Source organism: Kogia breviceps, chromosome 6 (assembly GCF_026419965.1).
Source record: "Kogia breviceps isolate mKogBre1 chromosome 6, mKogBre1 haplotype 1, whole genome shotgun sequence".
In the NCBI taxonomy this organism is placed as follows: Eukaryota; Metazoa; Chordata; class Mammalia; order Artiodactyla; family Physeteridae; genus Kogia; species Kogia breviceps.
The window spans coordinates 61,855,684-61,876,575 of NC_081315.1; the positions used below are offsets into that span (position 1 = coordinate 61,855,684).

The 20,892-nt window shown below is 39.3% G+C and overlaps 1 protein-coding gene across 1 annotated transcript in view; it reads left to right on the forward strand.

Moving 5' to 3' along the window:
* Positions 1-7,648, forward strand: part of BMP3 (bone morphogenetic protein 3) — a 28,251-nt gene extending 20,603 nt beyond the window's left edge. Inside the window, exon 3 of the mRNA XM_059066511.2 lies at positions 4,247-7,648. Within this exon, the coding sequence (XP_058922494.1) occupies positions 4,247-4,438 (192 nt within the window). The 3' untranslated portion in view covers positions 4,439-7,648. The remainder of the gene's footprint in view (positions 1-4,246) is intronic.
* Positions 7,649-20,892: the final 13,244 nt, after the last annotated feature.

Sequence of the window (20,892 nt, forward strand, 5' to 3'; positions counted from 1 at the left end):
AGGTACCACAGTAAATAAAAATATCATAGTATCTACATAATGAAAACAGTGGGAAAATGAGATCATAGAGCACCTTGGCTTAGTAGGCACTCAACAGATTTTTGCCATTGACATGATTATTAATGGCCATTGTTTATTATTATTGTTGTATTAATGGCCAATGGACTGAGGAGAATAGAAAATCAAATGTAGGGGACTGAAGAAAAACCACTTAGGAAAAGGGATCCAAAGAATAAAAGATGTAAGACAAGAAAAAGTTTTGTATATGTTTCTTACCCCTTTTTAAACATCACAAAGCTTCCAACTGGATTCTCCCTTCAGTCCAACAGTCCATAACCTCTTTGGAGGGTAATAGAATCAGGAGGGCATTGGTTGCAGCACTGAACTGATGATAATATTTGTCAAAACTTGAGATGGCTTCAGAACTACAGGGAGACTTAACAGGGATAAGGGTGTTTTCTCTCTGAGTTGGAGATTTCCTTCTGCCAAGTTGAGAGTAGAAGTTTGGCTGTGATGTGGAGTTCTCAGTCTCTCATCACCTTGTGTGGATCTGCTTTTCAAGCTTTTCAGTGGTTCCCTTTAAGTGTTCCAGGCTTTGTGTCATTCAAATGGTACAGTCACCTAAAGGATGGGAAGCTTGAAGCAGTGTGAAGTGTGAAGCTGTGATGTCAGGGCTAACTAATCAGTGTTGCTGTTATCAGCAGTGTCCAGCATGGTAAGCAGAGTAAACTATTTAAATAAAAATACAGTCTGAGCAACGGAGGAAAACAAGGTCTCTGACCAGATCAGTACAAGCACATGTGGAATAAGTGAGGTGCCAAAGAACTTTCAGACTGTAGATATACATTTTGCCCCAGAGAAAATTTCTCCCAGGCCAGACTCCTCTGCTGGCCCTCCTTCCTTCTGGCCTCCTGAGTGAGAGCCTGCTCTCTAGAGCGGGTTCTTTGTCTGCAAGAGTTGACAACCTGTCTGTAATTCAGAACAGCTGTGTTCTGCCTTTCCCAAATTCCAGGCTTTGCCCTTTCACTGATTCCAATTAGATAGTTTCTGGGCTATCACACCCATGTGGGCTGGACTGGAAGAGTGTGGAGCAAAACCCCATGGCCTGAGTCAGGAATGAAGGCTTGGAGCTGATGACATACTCTCCCCTGCTAATGCATTTGTAATCAGATTCAACTCGAGGACATCATCCACAGCTTGGCAGGTGTGGGCCTGACCACTGCAGATTTCATTCACAGACACGGCAGCTTGAATTTTTCTGATTTCTAGCCCCTGCAGCCAATCTGTCCTCCCAGGGAGAGAGACCCCTGGCATTCTGCCATGAGATGAGAAATACCCATGTAGCTTTAGCCAAGCCGTTTGCTTTTGCCTCCCCTCACCACCATAAAAGAGATGGAAAACAGAGGTTTCAGATGAAGATGATTGAGCCATTGTTGCTGACAGAGGTCCAAGGGAACCAGCAAAGATTGGAGGAGTGAAGGACTTTTTGCATGGAATGGGGCGAAGGCTGGGAATAGCAAAGACACAGAAATAGGGAGCAAAGAAGCTAAACACTTTGAACCAAGCATCCTATATAAAGAAGAAATTCACATGGATGAGGTCAAAATGATGTGCCCTCAATTAATTTCCTGAGGTTTCCAGTTCCAATCCCTGATCATGAAGATGAACTCTAAAAATCCTAAATCTTAATGTACCGAGTTACCTAAGCAAACAAAACAAAACAAAACAAAACACCGAAACAGATGTCAATGTCATGTTTCACCTTCAATAAAAAGGGAGACTGGGAGGGGAGAAAAACAACACAGGTTTGCATTTGTCATCACTAGGTTTCTTAAGCTACGTAAAGAGAGTCCTGAGAAATGTAATCGGAGTTCAAAAACAAACAAAAATGATAAACTGGCAAATGCTCCACACTAGCAAATGACCACATGTATCTTTTGTGCGTGATATAATTATTCCTGGTCATGGCAGCTTGATCAGAGAACTTCACAGTGAGAAAAAAGGGGACAACTCCCTCGAAAACTGAGAGGTTGCTGACCAGACACACCAGCAGGGGATCAAGGGCTTGTACCTGGATTCCAGTGAGCCCAGCAGAGACAGCTCATAGTTGCTGAATCTATCATTTGTGAGTTAGAGCTTAAAAAAAAAAAAAAAAAAAAGATAGGAATTTTCCTAGGGAACACCCATGAATATTTTCCATATCTGTGCCAGGTCATTTGCTCAGAACCTTTTATTTTTGTTGATGGGAATTATTTCCACAGAAATAGGTACAGTGGAGGGTATGTTATTATTTTTAAGTATTTCATCCATTTGGCAAGTATTAATTCAGTGCCTAGAGAGCCTGCTCTGCTTCAGGCACTGAGGACCAGCCGTGCACAGCAGGATTTATGGATCAAGTCCTCGTCTACTGAAATAGATCTACTTTATATGCAAATTAAATAGTATGAGTCAGTAAAACATTAACAATAACGGAATATTGTCATAAAATCTATGGTTTTTAAAAAATCCTTTGGGGTATTATCATATGCTGTTTGGATGATTGAATCTTAAAAATAAATTAATAGAGAAAAGTTTAGGTGCAAAAGTTTTCTTTAGAAATCACCAATACTAATGAAATAGCAAACAGTGGCCATTGAGCCCTGTTGTACAATATGGATTGCAGTTTGTCAGTTACACAGATAGTATTGTAGCCACAGGGCACGTGATATGCAAAATAGAGCAACATAGACTTCTTATCCTTAAGGGGAGAGAATACCTTTCTTTGCAATGCTACTTAATTGTAAGTTAACTACTCTTCTTAACATACACTTAAAATCTCTAGGAAGAAAGAGTAAGGCAGCTGGCCATCATCAAGACTAATTTTAAAATAATTTATGCCTGTTAGCAATAATGTTGAAGTCTAATGTGTGGATAATTTTTTTCACTAAGATTGAAAGATGAGATGAGACAAATCAGATTTGCCCCTTTTATGCCCCCCTTCCCCCACTCCTATTTTTTTTTTACACTGTGCCAGCTTTCTATATTATTTGCTTCTTCCTTGGCTTATATATACTCTTAACCTTTGAACTTGTTCCAGTTTCCCATACTGGGAGTTTTAGGTGTGTAAAATTAGAATACTAATTAGTTCACTGGAGGCAGAGGTGCCTCTGAAACATGGCTCAAAATCTTGACATTAGAAAACCAGAGTTTTGGCCTAAATCCCACTCCTGAATTGACACATGATCTCTGGCAAGTTACCAAATTCCTGTTTTTAAATTTGTTTGAAACAAAACGGGTTTCATCTGCTTAAAAGAGACACTGGGGAGAACTAACGTTGAAAATTGTGGCACCGCTCATGAAGAAGTTCTTACCACTCTGGCAATACCTAAGCGTTCTGGGCTTGGAAGAGTAACCAGTCTTCAATGCTTAGCAGAGCTGGATGATACTCTCTAGATAAAACCACACGTCTCCCGTGGATGTTAATGATCCCATTTGGCATTTCTGGGGAACAGCTTTTACCCGGGTTTCTTTGGTCAAACTTCTGACAGCCATGGGATAACCTCAGGCCCTCTAGATTATTCCCTGAGGATATGCCCCAGACTTAGAAGACGCTGCAACCTTTAAGTCTGAACCCATTGGGCAACAGTGACCCCCAGTGGCCAATTGTGTAATCACCATCAATTCATCCTGGTAGTAATCATTAAATAAATCGATGCCTCTCGACACGCCGGTGTTATTTTTAAAACAAAGTATAAATTTCCTTATAGCAGTGGCAAAAATATCTATGTTAAATAGGTTCTTGTTAAGGGTTCTTTATGATTACCATAGGATCAAGATCAAATTGTTTCCGTTGCAATCCTGTTATCCACAACAACCTAGGGTGTATTAATTCCCTGGGGAGTAAGTCATTTTTAATTAAAAGATTCTTGCTTTAAAAACTGGATTAAAATCCTCACTCTGCATGTCTACAAGACTTTAGACATGTCGTTTAAGCTTTCTGAGTCTATGTCTCTACCTGTAAAACGTACGAGATGGCTGTTTTGTTGTAAGGATTAGAAATATTACACAGAATATGCCTGGCACTGAGCCGACACTTAGTAAATGACAAATCACCGTTTGTGATATTGGAGGTTGGGTTGAATGTGTAATGGTGCCAGGGTTTTAGTAAGCTGTTGAAACAGATTCATAATATATACATTTTAGCGATGAGGGCTGGAGAGCGGAAAAGCAGTTTCACCTAACTGGTGTTCTCCCTTTTCTTTTCCAGTCTTTAAAGCCATCAAATCATGCTACCATCCAGAGTATAGTGAGAGCTGTGGGTGTTGTTCCTGGGATTCCTGAGCCTTGCTGTGTGCCAGAAAAGATGTCCTCGCTCAGCATCTTATTCTTTGATGAAAATAAGAATGTGGTACTTAAGGTATATCCAAACATGACGGTAGAGTCTTGCGCTTGCAGATAACCCGGCAAAGAACTCATCTGAATGCTTAATTCAATCATTAGTTTATTTTTATGGACTTTTTTTTTTGCACTGCCAATGCCTTTCATTTCAAAAGATTTTTTAATAGTCAAAAGAGAATGAGTAAATAGATTGATGATTTCCACCAGGGAGAACTGGACTATATCTGTTTCTGAACGTTAACTCAAAGCAAGATTTTAGAAAATATGGACATCTCTTTCTTTAAAAAAAAAAAAAATCACACAAGACAAGTGATCAAACTGTTTTTAGAATTATTAGAGAACAAACTGATTTATTTTTGTAATGGGTTTTGAAAATAGATTGGAAAAACCCAATAGCTTATCATTGATCTCTGCTCATAGAGAATAGAATCATTTCATATCTTAAAGTAGGCTTATTGCCTTAGATTCCCGAGCAACGCAGTAAGTGCTAAATAATCCAAATTTTAAGATGTTTATCTTAAAATTTGTGGAGACTTGTTTACCTGTGTTTGTCTCTACAGGTCATTGTGTGACTAGCTGAGTGCAGAGTGTGTGCTCTGTGTAGATGGATGTGAGCACATTGCCAGGGGCCTGTGCCCTCTTTCGGAAAGTTTGCTTAACATGGCTTTATAATTCAGTCTGCACAGGATTCTTGGTTTTTTTCATTTCATGTTCTGGCAACCTCCATTCAGTTCTGAGAACTTTACCAAAAAGAATAGACTGATCCAAAAGCATATGCAGAGAGTTACCACTTGGCTCAGCCATTTATTTGGAAATACTGATGTTTTCATTTCATGGCCTCCCAGGAAAGGGAACCAGCAACCCACTTTTCAAAAACCCAGACGTAATTCTTCTTCCATATCTATTTTCCATGAGTGCTTTCATTTGTTCTTTTAAATGGAACTTAAAAATTCAGTTAAATGTTTAATTCTCTTGATATGCCTTTACTTCCTATGAAGTAATCAATAGATTCCAAGGCTCAGAAGTGGAGGGAATATTGGAGATTTCTTTAAGTGACCAGTCTAATCACAATCACACGTTCAATATCATTGTTCAGCCACATCCAGGTCCAGGCACTTTTTCACATGGATCAAGGCCTTTGGCTCAGACGGGGAATCTACATTTTAGCAAAACTCACTAAAAATTATCCAACAAGAATGGGAGTCAAATATAGACACTTCTTGGTGTTTTCCCATTTCTATTTGTCATAAATATCTCCTCTTACACTTTTGCCTTCAAGAAATTGTTTCAAAAATCTTTTCCTCACTATATTTATGTGTGTGACAGAAATGTTTTCAGACCATGGATTGTTGCTGATATTCTATCTGTGGTTAGTCCTTATCTCAGTTCAGTCTGACCTGATTAGAGTCAGCTGAGCCATTTCAGAGGTTGTGAAGTATCAGAAGACACGGGGTTTTGTTCTGTCCCTGCCTGTAGCTATCTATGGTGGCTCATAATTTAATAATACTAATTGAGCATCTGTTTTCTGAAAGACATGTGTTAACTTCAGTGTCTTCACTGGTAAAATAAAGAGGCTGACTAGTTGAGCTGGAAGCCCCTTCTGCTACCGAAAGCTTGGGTTTACAATATAGTACTTGCTATGTCACACACGTCTTCCTTGAATGGATGGTAGCAATAGAGCTTAAAAACACTGCAAGTACAGCTATTCATAAACCAAAGGAAAAAACATCCTACTCCTCAGTGTTTATGAGGGAGTATGGCATCCTCCATGGTTTAAGTAGTATTTCTACCTTATTGGAAACCCATTAAAAAAGTACCATGAAAAGAAGTTTTTGACACTTCTGGAGTGTGTGTTGATGCCATGAATGAGACACACCTGTTCTAAATAATGAATTAAGTCTTGGTGCCTGAGTTACTATGGTTTCTCCCAGTCATTTTTTGTTCTGGTAGCGTAAAGATTCAAAATGAGACAAGGGATGAAATTATTCTTTACTAAATTTTGTCAAAAATTTGAAAGCAAAATTATATAGTAGAAGTGAGGCAGTGTGTGGCTGCCTTATCCTGATCATAGTGTCTTTCAATAAAGAAAACTTTTCTTTCATTGGTAGATTGAAATGAAATTCTTAATTTAGTTTTTTCTAGAAATGTATCAACCAAAACCTCTAGCAATGCCCAGTTGTACTTCTCAGCCTTCTTCTATCCTGATGTCTGTCTGTTACCTTTCTTCATTTAAATTGATGCCCACTTGTTACAGATTAAATCCTACAATGGCCAAAAAAAAAAAATCTCTAAATAATATTTAATCTTTAAGAACAATTGATATGACAAAATTACAACACAATGAAAGAGTTTGAGCAGTAGTTATTTCTCGGTGACCTTGTAACCATCATTTTCTACCGTACTGAGCAAATATTATGGTTTAAATGGGGAAATGTTTAGTCCCCCAAAGTAAAGGAAGATTACTTTTCAAGGGGTTGAAGGGGTTGAAATAAATGAGTTAATATTTTAATTAATAAAAATTTACATGAAATAGTTGGAAAATTGAGTGATTATTTCACAATTTATTAGGTACTAGTATCTATATAGTTACTATATAAACTTTTTATAAATGTCTTGATATTAAAGTGGCATTAATGAGAAGGGAAATTATATTTATAATGAGATTTCCTAAATCATGCCTCTTTCTCTTCCAACCACCCTCCCACCCCCATTCCTACATATGAGACACACACACACACACAGTTAGTTAAAAACGAATTTTTTTTCAGTAACTGTTCTCTTGAATTCAAATTCAGGGAGTGCTGATGTCGATATGTATTTTCAAAGTTTTTTGTTGTAACCTGTGTAAATAATATGCAATTTACAGGAATTGGGGTTGTAGAATTTAAACTGGAAGATTGGACTCCCCAGACCTCAGGACTACAATATTCCAGATCAATTTTGACACTCACCTAGCTATATATTAACTGATGATCACTTATTCATTAAGCTAAGATTTTTTACTTTAACATTTCTGAAAAAAAAAAATTTTGCCCATTTATTATTTTCATAGACAATCATATGTGTATAATACTATTATCAGTCTGGCTTATAAAAATTTTTTATATAATTACATTATGCAGTTTAGCCTTTCACTTTTCTCTGTACTAGCAAGTAAGAAACGTCTGGATATTGACTTAGTTGAATGAAGGCTGGGTTAAAAAATAGTTTTGCACACCTGACGTGTAAGATTAAATATGAGATTAAATACGATACCTTGGGTAAGTCTGACTTCTCTGTATATCTTTTTTCCCTTGAGAATTGTATTTTAATGTAGTTTATAGGTGCTTAAATGATCCCCTTTTCCTAAAAGCCAAGCTTTCCCTTCGGGTTTCCACAGTAGTTTCTGTAAATGTTTTAGTTGAGAACTGAATGCTTGTACAGTCAATGGCAATTTTGAAAATATATATTATATATGTATATGGAAAAACTTTAAAGATGCTTTTAATTTATTTAATGACTGTTGCCTTCCTATCTACAGTGGTAATAATTTTCGTACTTATATGGTGAGAAAAAGTTTTTACTACAATTATTACCTGCAAAATGACATTTGGTTCTTCAGTACATTTGCTAAAGGGGAGTATTGCAGTGAAACTGTGAAGGACGCTTCACTACTGATGTGTAAGCTTTGCTGGCTTTGTATCACTTTCCTCCAGTAATGGAGAGCTTTTCACTATACAGTTTGGAAATAAAACTGCTTAACTGAACGCCTCCTCATTCTCCTCTACTTGTCATTGGGAAAGACAACATTTTCAAAACTTGAAAAACTGTGCTGCATTTGAAAAGAGATAATAAAGTTTGCACACAGAGTTGAACATTTTCAAATGATATCATGAATGGAGCATCATAACCTACAGACAACATAACATGAAACATAATTAACACTGTGAAACAATATTGAAATATACCCATAAGGAGAAAACTCTTATGTCTTCCAAACTTGAGAAACTCAATTTGAATTGTTTCATATTTTCCTTCTTTCTCTCTCTCTCTCTCTCTCTCTCTCTCTCTCTCTCTCTCTCTCTCTCTCTCTTGGCATTTCTTGTTTAACCACAAACTCCACTTAGAAAAATTTTTTCTGGATGTCTGCTATTTGACAATAGCTTTATTTCATCTGTTATTGTTACCATGTCCTGTCCATTTTAGGATGATAAGCATCTAATTTAATGAATCTGATCATTGTGATGTATTTCACCATTTTGGTTTAGGCTATACCTTTCTCTTTAAGAAGAAAAATGACCTGAGGTTAAGAAGCAAAATATACTTTCATATTATTTTCACTCATTTAATCGATCTCTGTTACATTTATTCAGACTGTGTTGTTTAATTAAAAACCACAGCATTTTGTAACTACCAGGCACTCTAAAGATCACGTTGAACAAGTTCCTTAATCTCTCCATGCCTCACTTATCTAAAATAAACTTCTTGCCTTATAGGGTTGTTACAAGGTTTAAAGAAATTATACATGTAAATTATGTTGCCAAATGCCTGAAGCAGAATAAAGATTTAGTTACTATCAATTATTATCTAATCCAGACTTCTCATTTTCCAAATAAGGAAATGTAGACATGCTGTGGTTTACACCTATTTGGTTGTCTACCCATCATGCCCTCTTCTGAAAACCAGCTCCCACCAACAGACATGGGTTCCTTGATACTAACCAAGATGGGCATCTGACAGTTCAGAGAGAGAAGAAGGAATTAGGCGCAGATAGAACACTGAGCCTTACAGAGTAAGGAGAATAGCTGCCTAGTTCTTGATGATATTCCAGTTTCGTCTCCTGTCTCTCAGAAAGTGCACTTTCTGTCCTTGGATGACATGATATATCCCTGCAAACTCAGTAACGTGCTCACTCTTACATGAGCGGGTTTGAGCCCATGTCCGTAAACTGCAGCCAAAAGAATCTTGACTACGCTGTCTCGAGTTGTTGAGTACGCTCAGTGTCATCTGACAAACTACTAGGAAAACTGGTGTTAGAACCCTTCGTAACATCATGAATGAGAGAGCAATGTCTCTGAGGTCAAAAAAGCTTCACATTAGAATCCTGACACTGCCAGTTACTCCCAGGGTGACCTGTGCCCTTGAGGAATAATAACCAGGTCATCATGACATCAGAGTGGTCAGTTCTGTGACTCATGAAGGCTTCCAAAAGGGTCACTGCTGTAATTCATTGACTCAGTTCTCATGCCAGAGGAATTGCCTTGAAATACCTCTTAGGATAAGACTTTGTAGCTCTCAGCAGAAGATATGGTGGAGGTAAGGGTTGAGAATAAGAACTCTGAGTACAAATCCACATCATCCTATAAATCACTTAGTACAGGTACACCCCAGAGATGGGGTCAATTCCACAGCACCGCAATAAAGCGAATACTGCAATAAAGGGAGTCATACAAATTTTTTGGTGTTCCAGTACCTATAAAAGTTATGTTTACATTCTACTGGAGTCTATTAAGTGTGCAGTGGTATTATTTCTAAAAACATGTACAGACCTTAATTTAAAAATACTTTATTGCTTAAAATTGCTGACCATCATCTGAGCCTTCAGAGAGTCGTGATCTTTTTGCAGTAGTAACATCAAAGGTGGCTGATCAGGGCTTCCCTGGTGGCGCAGTGGTTGAGAATCCACCTGCCAATTCAGGGGACACGGGTTCGTGCCCTGGTCCGGGAGGATCCCACGTGCCGTGGAGCAGCTGGGCCCTTGAGCCATGGCCGCTGAGCCTGCGTGTCCGGAGCCTGTGCTCCGCAACGGGAGAGGCCACAACAGTGAGAGGCCTGCGTAACGCAAAAAAAAAAAAAAAAAAAAGATACACAAAGGTGGCTGATCACGGATCACCATAACAAACATAATAAGAATGAAAAACTTTGAACTATTGTTAGAATCACCAAAATGTGACACAGAGACACAGAGTAAACAGAAGCTATTGCAAAAATGGTGCCGACAGACTTTCTTGATACGGTTGCACAAAATTTCAATTTGTGAAAAACACAGTATCTGTGAAGCGTAAAGACATGGGATGTTTGTGTTCCTAAAGACTGTTCAGCTTGTACAAAACCCTATCTTAAGCCGCATGAGCTGTTTTTAAATTTTGGAGACTTAATCCCTTGGGTGGCAGCCTGGATGGGAGGGGAGTTTGAGGGAGAATGGATACATGTATTTGTAGGGCTGAGTTGCTTTGCTGTGCAGCTGAAACTATCACAACATTGTTAATCGGCTATACTCCAATATAAAATAAAAAGTTTTTAAAAAGGGGGTCACGGAAGAGAAAGAATCAAGTCCACGTGTGGACAACTGCCACGCCCAGGGAGGGGCAGTAACACCAGATTACACCTGTGCCTGACAAGAGAGACCTTTCCTTGGCCTTCTTATCTCTTTTTCCTTCTGTTTACTTGACTTTGGAGAGGCCAGAGACGGTCAGTGCAGAAGAAGGCGAAGCGAAACCGGAGCTGAATTGTTCATATGCGCTCCTCCAATTGCCCGATGCAGGTTTTTGAGCCTGGCACAAACCCAAGCTCGGGGAGGGGAGAAATTAGATATTGAATGAGGGTTTGAAACTTTAATATTAGACTGGACTGGGGCTTTCAAAATCTTGAAGTGGTGGGAAAAGCTACAAGAACTCTGGGATTTTATCCAGCGACAGAGAAGACTGATTCTACAGTGTGAGGTTTAAAGGGACAGTGGTGAGTTGGAATAAAGTTACTTTTGGCTTGTTTGCTGCCAAGTCACAAAACCAGCTACCTTTGTAATGTTGCAGGAATCAAACAAGCTAATGGGTGGGAGAGCTCTTTGAACATTGTAAAATGTTATACATATTTGGCAATATTGCTTATTCATTCATATGCATATACATATAACTGAAAAAATAAAACAGAAAACACCTAGTAAGCATTTATTCAGTGTGAAGAAGGTCCTATGCCAGATGTTTAGAGGTTGTAAAAATAAATATGACATTGTCCCTGCAAAAACAAACAACAACAAAAAAAACGAAGCTTATCTTAGTTAGCGGAGATGTGCATGACGATATAAGACATCAAAGTTTAAGTTGTCCACAGTCTCAGAACTGGAAATTAGGTATGTGTAACTATTATCAAATGAATATCAACAAGTAGTGCTAAAACATTATCACAGTGGGCAAAACCACAACGCCACAGGGTTATACATTTAGGTCCACAACATAAAATTTAAGGATCCACAGGTCTTCTCTTCATGCACTTATGTTCACAAAAAAAGGATCTTCTCATGGTATGAGTTTTCACACTTAAATTGGGTTATAATATTCATTTTTTTAGTTGTATTTGGTGTAACGCTGGATTCTGGCCCTGGCACTGCTAAGATCTGGGCTTGTGTGCTTTGTTATGTTCCTTCACCTCCTGGTGGCCTTAATTTTCTCTTCAATGGTCTTTAAAATCCCCTCCTTCTCAAGTGTACCAGATTCTATAATCCAGACATTCTTACTAAATCACAACTTCCAAGCATTTTTGTCCTGATCATGTCTTAGGAAGAAACAGTCAAAGTACTGATGAAAGGGAGAGTGGGAAGCAGGTGAGAAAGGACTAGGAAAGGGGGTCAACCTGCCCTCAACTTAGATGATCAGAGATTCTATTGCACTTCTATCATATGATGGTGCTTTTGAGACGCTTCTACCTTTCATGCCTGTATTTAACTTAAAGCACTCATTCTCTCATTTTAATAGGAAAAGAATTTTTTTAAACTAGATTCATCTGTCATTAATTAGAGAGGATAGCATGGGAGTTAGGGGCTCAGGCTTGGAGCATTAGAATCCCAACTCTGTCTCTTATTAGCTGTGTGACCTGGGACAAGTTATTAACTCTCTCTTTGCTTCATGTCCTCATGTGTAAAACAAGAACAAAACACAGAACCTACCTCACAGAGTTGTGAGGATTACTTGAGTTATGACACATGCAACACTTAGAAATGTTTACAGCACAAAGTAAAAGTTCTAGAATATTAGCTTTTTGATTTATTAAATGCATTTTATACATTTCCATGAATGAATCTTCATTTGATCCTGAGATGTAGGATCTCAGGGATTATCCTCATTTTACTGATCAAGGAGAATCACTGGTTTAACTGAAGTCAGAACCATGGTAGCTCCAGAGCTGAGATTCAAGCAGTGGTTGACTCACCCTGTCCTTTTCTTTTCCACTTTGCTTCAGAAGCCTCTACTTTAAAAAAGCCATCAGAATATGTATTCCCTTGGAGTTCTGAAAAATTTGGGGGAAATAAGGGGATTGGATGGGGAGCAAAAAATAAGTTTTGCTTGACTAGTGTTTGGATCTGAGGCCTTTCCCCTGGAGCTGAACTTCCCTGCCCAGCTCCAAGTGGTGTAGAGACTGTCCCATGAGCTGAGATCCTGGCACACGGAAAAATGTTTATTTCGAACAGATAATTCTGAAAAGGGGAAAGTCAGAGAGGGGCTGAACTGTGTACTTTCAGTTTCCATTTCTTCACAACATCAATCAGATCAGTTGCTCCCTTTAAAAAGAAAAGATGGAGACAGGAAATAAAAAAGGTGCTTCCACACTGTTCCCTCACAGAGAGGACAAAGGACCCGTCACTGTGTGGGACACAAGAGGGAGGTGGGTTGTTACTCAGAGCCTCCTTCTCCAATCCCCATAACGCGGTCACGTGGGAAGTGAGGCTCCTCCTTACATCCCATTCAGCTCAGAGAGCCCAAGAGAACAAGAGCACAAGTGACTGGAATCTTTAATCTTAACATGTCCCCACTGAGATATAGGGACCAATTGGCGAATGGCCGGTTCTGACTCTGTCATCACTAGGATCGTTGCTCCTCTTCCCCTGGGGAAGTCACTCCTCCCCAGGACGTGTCTTCTGCTATGTTCCCTCTTGCCAAGTGGAGTAGAAGTAAAGCCCCATTTATGGAAAGGTGAGGGATGGGGTAAAGTGCCTCCTCTAACATATATTGTGATCCAAACTGTCTTCTATCACTTTTTCAGTTATAATGAACATTTGTCTTCAACCTAAAAGGAACAAACACAATATATAGCAATCATTTCAGGTAGCTGTTAGGATTTGCTTTTTAAGAATTACTGTGGGGACTTCCCTGGTGGAGCAGTAGTTAAGAATCTGCCTGCCAAAACAGGGGACACGGGTTCAAGCCCTGGTCAGGGGAGATCCCACGTGCCGCGGAGCAACTAAGTCTGTGCACCACAACTACTGAGCCTGCTTTCTAGAGCCCACGAGCCACAACTACTGAGCCCGTGTGCTGCAACTATGGAAGCCCGCACGCCTAGAGCCCGTGCTCCGCAACAAGAGAAGCCACCGCAATGAAAAGCCCGCACACCGCAATGAAGAGTAGACGCCGCAACTAGAGAAAGCCGTGCGCAGCAACAAAGACCCAACACAGCCAAAAAAAAAAAAAGATCTTTGATTTGCCTCAAGGCCAAGGTTGTCTGGGTATTTGAGCTCTAGCCTGTAGGGAGAGAGACGTCTATCCTGTGAGACAATTGGAGGCTGCTGATAATTAACAAGGTGAGAATATGAAGCATACCCTTAAGGGTGTCGATTTTAATTTGTGACAACTTGGTTATCATTTTGTCCTCATTTCCATATGGGGCATTGAAACACTGCTGTGAGGGCAATAAGAAATCCAGTCCCACAGAAAGTTAAATTGGAGAGTAGCAGGTGTTTTTCTTCCCCCCCATTCCCTTCATCCCAGCCCCTCGCCCAGTATCTTTCGCTGTCACATACACACACACACACACACACACACACACACACACACACACACACACACTAACTCCACTGCAATGTCGCTGAAGCAGGGAGGGAGGTATGGTTATATTCCAACCCCTTGACTCAAAATGGTAGCCAACTGCATTTTCAGGCTCAAAACACAGGCAAACAGCCCTCAGGTTCCAGCTGAAACCAAGCCCCATCTCATGGGGGCTCAGGCCAGATGTGAATACAGCAGTTCAGAGGTGAGACAGTTATGTGTAAGAACCATGTGACAGAGCTTTTCCCAAAATGGACTTACTTAAGAGAAACATTTTGGTGTTTATAGGACTTGAGCTCTGCTTTCTGGAGATTTTCCATCACTATAAACACTAACATACATACATATGAACATGCAGGGACTTTTAAAATTGGGTCCAGCATATGTAATTTCATTAAGTCCTCTTATTTGTTAGAAGTGGGAGAAATTAATGACACAATATCAAAATGTTGGCAGTTGAAACAGCCACATAGATAAACACTATATGGAAACTGGAGCCTGTACTCTGGTGTCAATAACATGAGTTGGGAAACTTGGAGCTGTTGGTAGTGTTTGGAGGAGTTTACAGTGCAGAGGTGGCTAGCCTGTCTGGCGAGAGAACATGCATCAGGAGATAACTGAGCCCTTTGGAGCTGCGCTTTCTACTTCCTTTGATCTGAAGCTCACTTTGTAACACTTCCAAGGGACAACAACAAATATTATGAAGTTTAAGATTTGATAGATTGGGCTGAGAACACTTTGAAGTTGCTAAAGTCATCAGTAGTTCCTATTTCTGCTAGCAGAGTGGTATAGGAGTTGCTTTTTGTTTGTTGGTTTGGTTTTGTTTTCATTAAAGTATAGTTGATTTACAATGTTGTGTCAGTTTCTGCTGTACAGCAAAGTGATTCCGTTATACATACATATACATTCTTTTTTATATTCTTTTCTATTATGGCTTACCCAGGATAGAGAGTATGGTTCCTTGTGCTGCACAATAGGACTTTGCTGTTTATCCATTCTATATCAGAAGTTTGGGATTAGCAGATGCAAACTATTATGTATAGGAGTTGTTTTTAAATTCTCTCCCATTCCAACTAGTTACAGAATTAAGGTCTAGAACTCGTCATCGAGATGAGATATTTCCGTCTTGTAGAAGGCAGACTCCTCTACTACATTATGCTTTGAACTACCTATTAGACATGTAAGAAAATGACCCCATGGTTTGAGAACAAGGGAGAAATCATCCAAACATGAGTATATAGATTTAAATTAAAATATTGTAACTTATTTATATTTTTAAAAATCTTAAAGAATATTGGACTGTGTTATTATTCTTTCTTAGGCCGCTTGCAGCTTTCTGGAATAAAATCTGAATTTGTGAGAAGGCTCAATAGCCCCAAGAATTGTTACCAGGCACATATAGATGATGGTCTACAAACCTGAATTAGGATACACAGAAAAAAATAAGTGCAAAATGGAATGATTGAATCTACACATTCAATATTTACTGATTGAAAGGATTTTGTTTTACATTTATTATATTTCTGAGAAAATGACAGCATCAAGTCCTAGACATTTATGACTGATGAAAAATAATTATTTTGCTTATAAAGCCTCTTACTCAAAAAAAGAAAATAAAAATGCCTGTTTTGAACCACTGGGAATTTGAAAAGTGTTACATGACCAATGACAAGCAGTCTTAAGTAGTAATGTATTCATTAATCCATATAAATAGTAGTGGCTGAAATTGGAGGGACCCTAAATAAGAGGCTCTTCAGTAGCTTGAATGATAGGAAACTTAAATTTTAGGTTTGGCCCAGGTTTTAAAGGTCTAGCATCTGATACTAAACCATTCAGAAAAATTCCCTCAGTGGACCAAAGAGTTAGGAGAGATTGAATCTAAGGCTGCACAAATACGGTGGTCACTAGCCATACAGGGCCGTTTAACTTCAAGTTAATTAAAACTGAATAAAATTAAAAATTCAGTTCCTCAATCCAACAAACCACATTTCAAGTGCCCAATAGCCACATGTGACTAGTGGCTACTTTATTGAACAGCACAGATATAGAACATTTTCATCATCACAGAAAGTTCTCTTGGATAGCGCTAATCTAAGGGATAAACAGGAAGTAGTTTCACTTTGACTCTTCAGAAAAATGTTGTCTGTTTTATGTCTCTCATTTGGACAAGGTGCACTATCAAAGACAGAGATCCTCGGCCAGTATGCAGTCTCTGAAACATGGTAAAAGATGCAGGGCCCACCTGGCTAACTAACATTAAAAAAAAAAACAGAACTATCACAATGTATAGTTAATAACGCGTACTTATTTAAGATTCTATGTTAATCACCCTCTAACCTAAAATCTGCCTCAGGTCATTTCTCCTGGCACTGGATCCAGTTTTTACTCACCTGCTATTCATGATACAGATGTTAATTACCAAACCCAGCTGTGCTACTCTTTCCAGCCTTACACTACTTCCCACAGAAACTCCCAACGCCTTTCCCTTGATTCTAAACAACTTCGTAAGATAACATTAGATCTGTCCCCAGTTATTCCTGAGCCATTCAGTCCACTTTTGTGAGAAATTAGTCTTTAGCCCTTTCTGAATATTTGGAATATGTGTGGGTGATAGGTGAATAGATATGTTAAATACCGCTAAACCATTTCACCCTGTTTTTCATCAACAGTTATTTCAATTCCTTTTTGATAGTAACTCTGCTCATTAATTTTTCTACAAGCAAATGATTTGACAACCATGTAAAATGTTATAGAAAAAAATCACAGTATTGTTAAAATTATATATTTATATCTTATAAAAAGGTGAAATGGTTCTCCAAATTTCTTGTCTGTCCTCCTTCCTTTGAGACTGACTGCTATTAAAATAAGTAATAAATATATTAAAATAATTATGTCCTAAAGGTAGCCATTTTCCAGGCTAAAATAGAAAGTTGTGGGTATAAACTAGACAAAAGCAGTCCGTCTCAGGCTTGCCAGTTTCTTTTCCGTGTGATGTTGGGTCTTTGCCCAGAGAAACTGAGGGGAAATCTTCAGTCTCTATAACCCAGAGAGAATATACTTGCTTTCTGTTTTCTGAAGGACTTATGTCCCTCTAAAACCCTTTTGAAAAATTGTTTTTAACTTTCCAGGGTACACAAACCTGTGTCAATTGACTGCAAGTGTTAATGTTTCTGGACTAAGAATGGGATCATGTGTGTAAAATATATCTTAGTTATGTTTTCAAAATGTGTGGGTAGCTCTAGGATTTTTTTCTCAGTATCCCACCTACAGAGATGAATGGATAAATGAAAATGAGCACTGAATTTTTTCATTCTTGCCGACAAGTCAGTTTAGAGCAAAAGTTCATAACTGAAGTAAGATTTTTGAAGTGGAAGCTGAGCAATGATAGGTAATCAAGATGATAATATAATAACATGTGGATATATAAAGTGTTAAGGTTGAGAAGTGTTCATAAATTCTGATTGAGAAATCCATAAATTAGTATACTTATTTACTTACAAAGCTAAGTAGATTTAAATGAGAGCTTTAGAAAGACTGGAGAGGAAAGAACTTGCTTTGAAATTCTTCCATGGCTCAGAACAAATTTGTAATGCTTCTCTTTATCATAGTCTTTCTCTCATTTCATGCAGGAAGAGCTCTTCCCCTGCCATTATTCTTTCTCTTTTGTGGTGTGTAGACAGAGTGTGTTTATGCACACATACACACCCACACACATACAGTTACAGAAAGTGTTTCTCCAACTACTCTCCCCAACTCAACAAATCTACATTAAACTCTCTCCCGTCTCTCTGATGCACCTGCATTCTGATTTTCTGGCTAGGAAAGAGAGAGTGGAAACTTTCGGAAACTATCAAACGCCTCTTACATCAGCCAGGTAAATGAGTTACACATGGCTTTTAGTGTTCATGGGAACTCCCAAATAATATGGAGAGGAATAAATGCAATCCACAGTAATTCATGGAAACCTATCAACAGCCCATAGTTTATTCCAGAGTTGAGAATCTTTTCGTTGTGGAATACTTTGTGCACCATAAAATACAATATAACTTTTAGTTATTATTGGTTTCTATGCATTGTATCTATCAATTCATTCTCAATTCCCAATAACCTAAACCTAATAAATCTTCCTGACTTTCTAAGTGTGTGAATAAGAATGCTAAGAACACTCTTATTTTACATAGATAATAGAAACAAAAGTCATAAAATTCTAAGATCTTCAGTATGAATAATAATATTCATAGTATCTTTCATTTTTTGAGCAATGGACAATACTAATTTCTTTTCATAACATCTAGTTTAATCTTTACAACAGCAGAACCCAAGACTTGGAAAAGGTAAGTAAATGTTAAAGATCTTACAGTTAAGAAAAGGTAGATAGATTCCATTTGAACTCTGATTCAAATCTGAATGCAAAGCTAACAGCATAGCCATTACGACTGACAGCCTTGCTCTATTAATAGTGCTTCCAACTTATGACAACTGACAAAGAGGATGTCATTCTGTGAGATATGATTACTCTAATTCTATAAATATTAAAAATGAGACTCAAAGATAATATTTTCTAAATGTATATGGCAAGTTACGGTACTCTTTCCACCTTTTATGTTTTGATTCTCTTACTTTGTCATTATTTCATTGTTACCATATTCATTTATCCATTCCACAGTTATTTAGTGAGCATTGTGCCAGCCACTCTGTCAAGGTTGGGAATACAAGCTTCAACAAGATGATCTTGGTGCTTGCTCTCAAAGTGCCCACAGTCCAGTGGACAGGTGATTCAGCCGGCAAAGCACAAGGACACGCCAGGATGCCAAGAAGACCAGGTGGTGTCCTATCCCCTCAAAAATTCCCAGCACATCATATGGAGAGCAGCAGGCAGCGACCTTTTTTTTTTTCCGGTACGCGGGCCTCTCACTGTTGTGGCCTCTCCCGTTGCGGAGCACAGGCTCAGCGGCCATGGCTCACGGGCCCAGCCGCTCCGCGGCATGTGGGATCCTCCCGGACCGGGGCACGAACCCGCGTCCCCTGCATCGGCAGGCGGACTCTCAACCACTGCGCCAGCAGGGAAGCCCAGCAACCTCTATTCTTGACCTGACTGGCAGTAGAGATGATTGTTGCTGCCTCAGTCTGGCCATCACGGTACAATTATCCAACTGCTAGAAAGCTGGGCTTACAGCCAGGAACCACCCAGAAAATGCAGGAGCCATTTCCTGGCATCTGAGACTAATTGTTCCAGGACATCTGGTCATAAATTCAATAAACATTTATTGAGCATGTACAATATGCTAGGCACCAGGGATGAAAAGTCACATAATACATCACGGGGACACTGACGTGCAAGCAAATGATAGGAATGCGGCATCCGTGCACCATAGACGTGGATTCAGGGCACCATCGGATTCTCCCAACCCATGTCCCATAAGGAAACCATCCAGATTCGATGCTGATAATAAAACACCAGACATTGTGAATGCTGTACGGTTCGAGGGAATCAAATTAAGAACCTTATAACCAGAATGATCATCCATCTTAATTTGCCCAGGTCAGTTCCCAAATTACATCTTGTGTTGGCTTAATTAAGCAACTCCTTTTACTCTCATAAATTATATGGTTGCCCACCTTATGTCGAATGGGGGTTAATACTTGTTTCATTGTAATACACAGTGAATGGCTTAATTTTCATTTCTGGAACACTGACTATGTGCAATCATAGTTCTTGCAGCTATCGCCACCTAACCCATCACAAGAATTAGATGCAGGGCTTCTCTGGTGGCGCAGTGGTTGAGAGTCCACCTGCCGATGCAAGGGACACGGGTTCGTGCCCCGGTCCGGGAAGATCCCACGTGCCGTGGAGCGGCTGGGCCCGTGAGCCATGGCCGCTGAGCCTGCGCGTCCGGAGCCTGTGCGCCACAACGGGAGAGGCCATGGCCCGCGTACCGCTAAAAAAAAAAAAAAAAAAAAAAAAAAAAGTAAGAATTAGATGCGGTGGTATTACCCCTGCTCTCCAGATGAGGAAACTAAAATTTTGGAGAGTTCAGTTACTTGCCCAAGCATCACAGAGATATTAAATGGTAATGCTAGGATTAAAACACAAGTGCTGTTGGGCTCATTGTAGCAGCCAATGGAGTAAGTTTGACAGCAATATTAAGGACTAAAGAGGAAGACTGTCCTCAGAGAAGCTTAGGTGGGAGACAATCAGGACCTGGTCCATAAGTATAGAGACAGGATGGTCACCACTGTGGTCACCAGTGAGCCCAGGAAAGGCCTGTATCCTCAGTCACGCCCACGACCCCCTTGTCTACATTCAACTCTCACTGGCCATTTCTTCAGCTCTGACACCTGATTCTGACCACAGCACACACACCACCACGTGGGGGGACGACTGCAGGCAGAAGGGATGTGTCCTGATCATGCAAGCTCTTTGTTACCCTGCCTCCCGCAGAGACTGTCTTTCTGTCTTTGCAAGTTTCCTTTTTACCTCCTTCCATATGGAGTCTTAATATCGTGCCTAAGGGATATGAGAAGAGAGAATTTTTTTACCAGTGAAATGGAACTTTTATGGTCTGTGAAAGATACATCTCTCTTGTTAGTTCCTTTATTTAGCTCTGTAGTGCAATAAACTGAAGCAGGAAATTATACATTCAGATTAGGAAACACTGTGGAAGGCATAGTTAGAGATTTTTGTGGAAATTTGCCCCAGTTACTCAGGCTTTATTCCCTA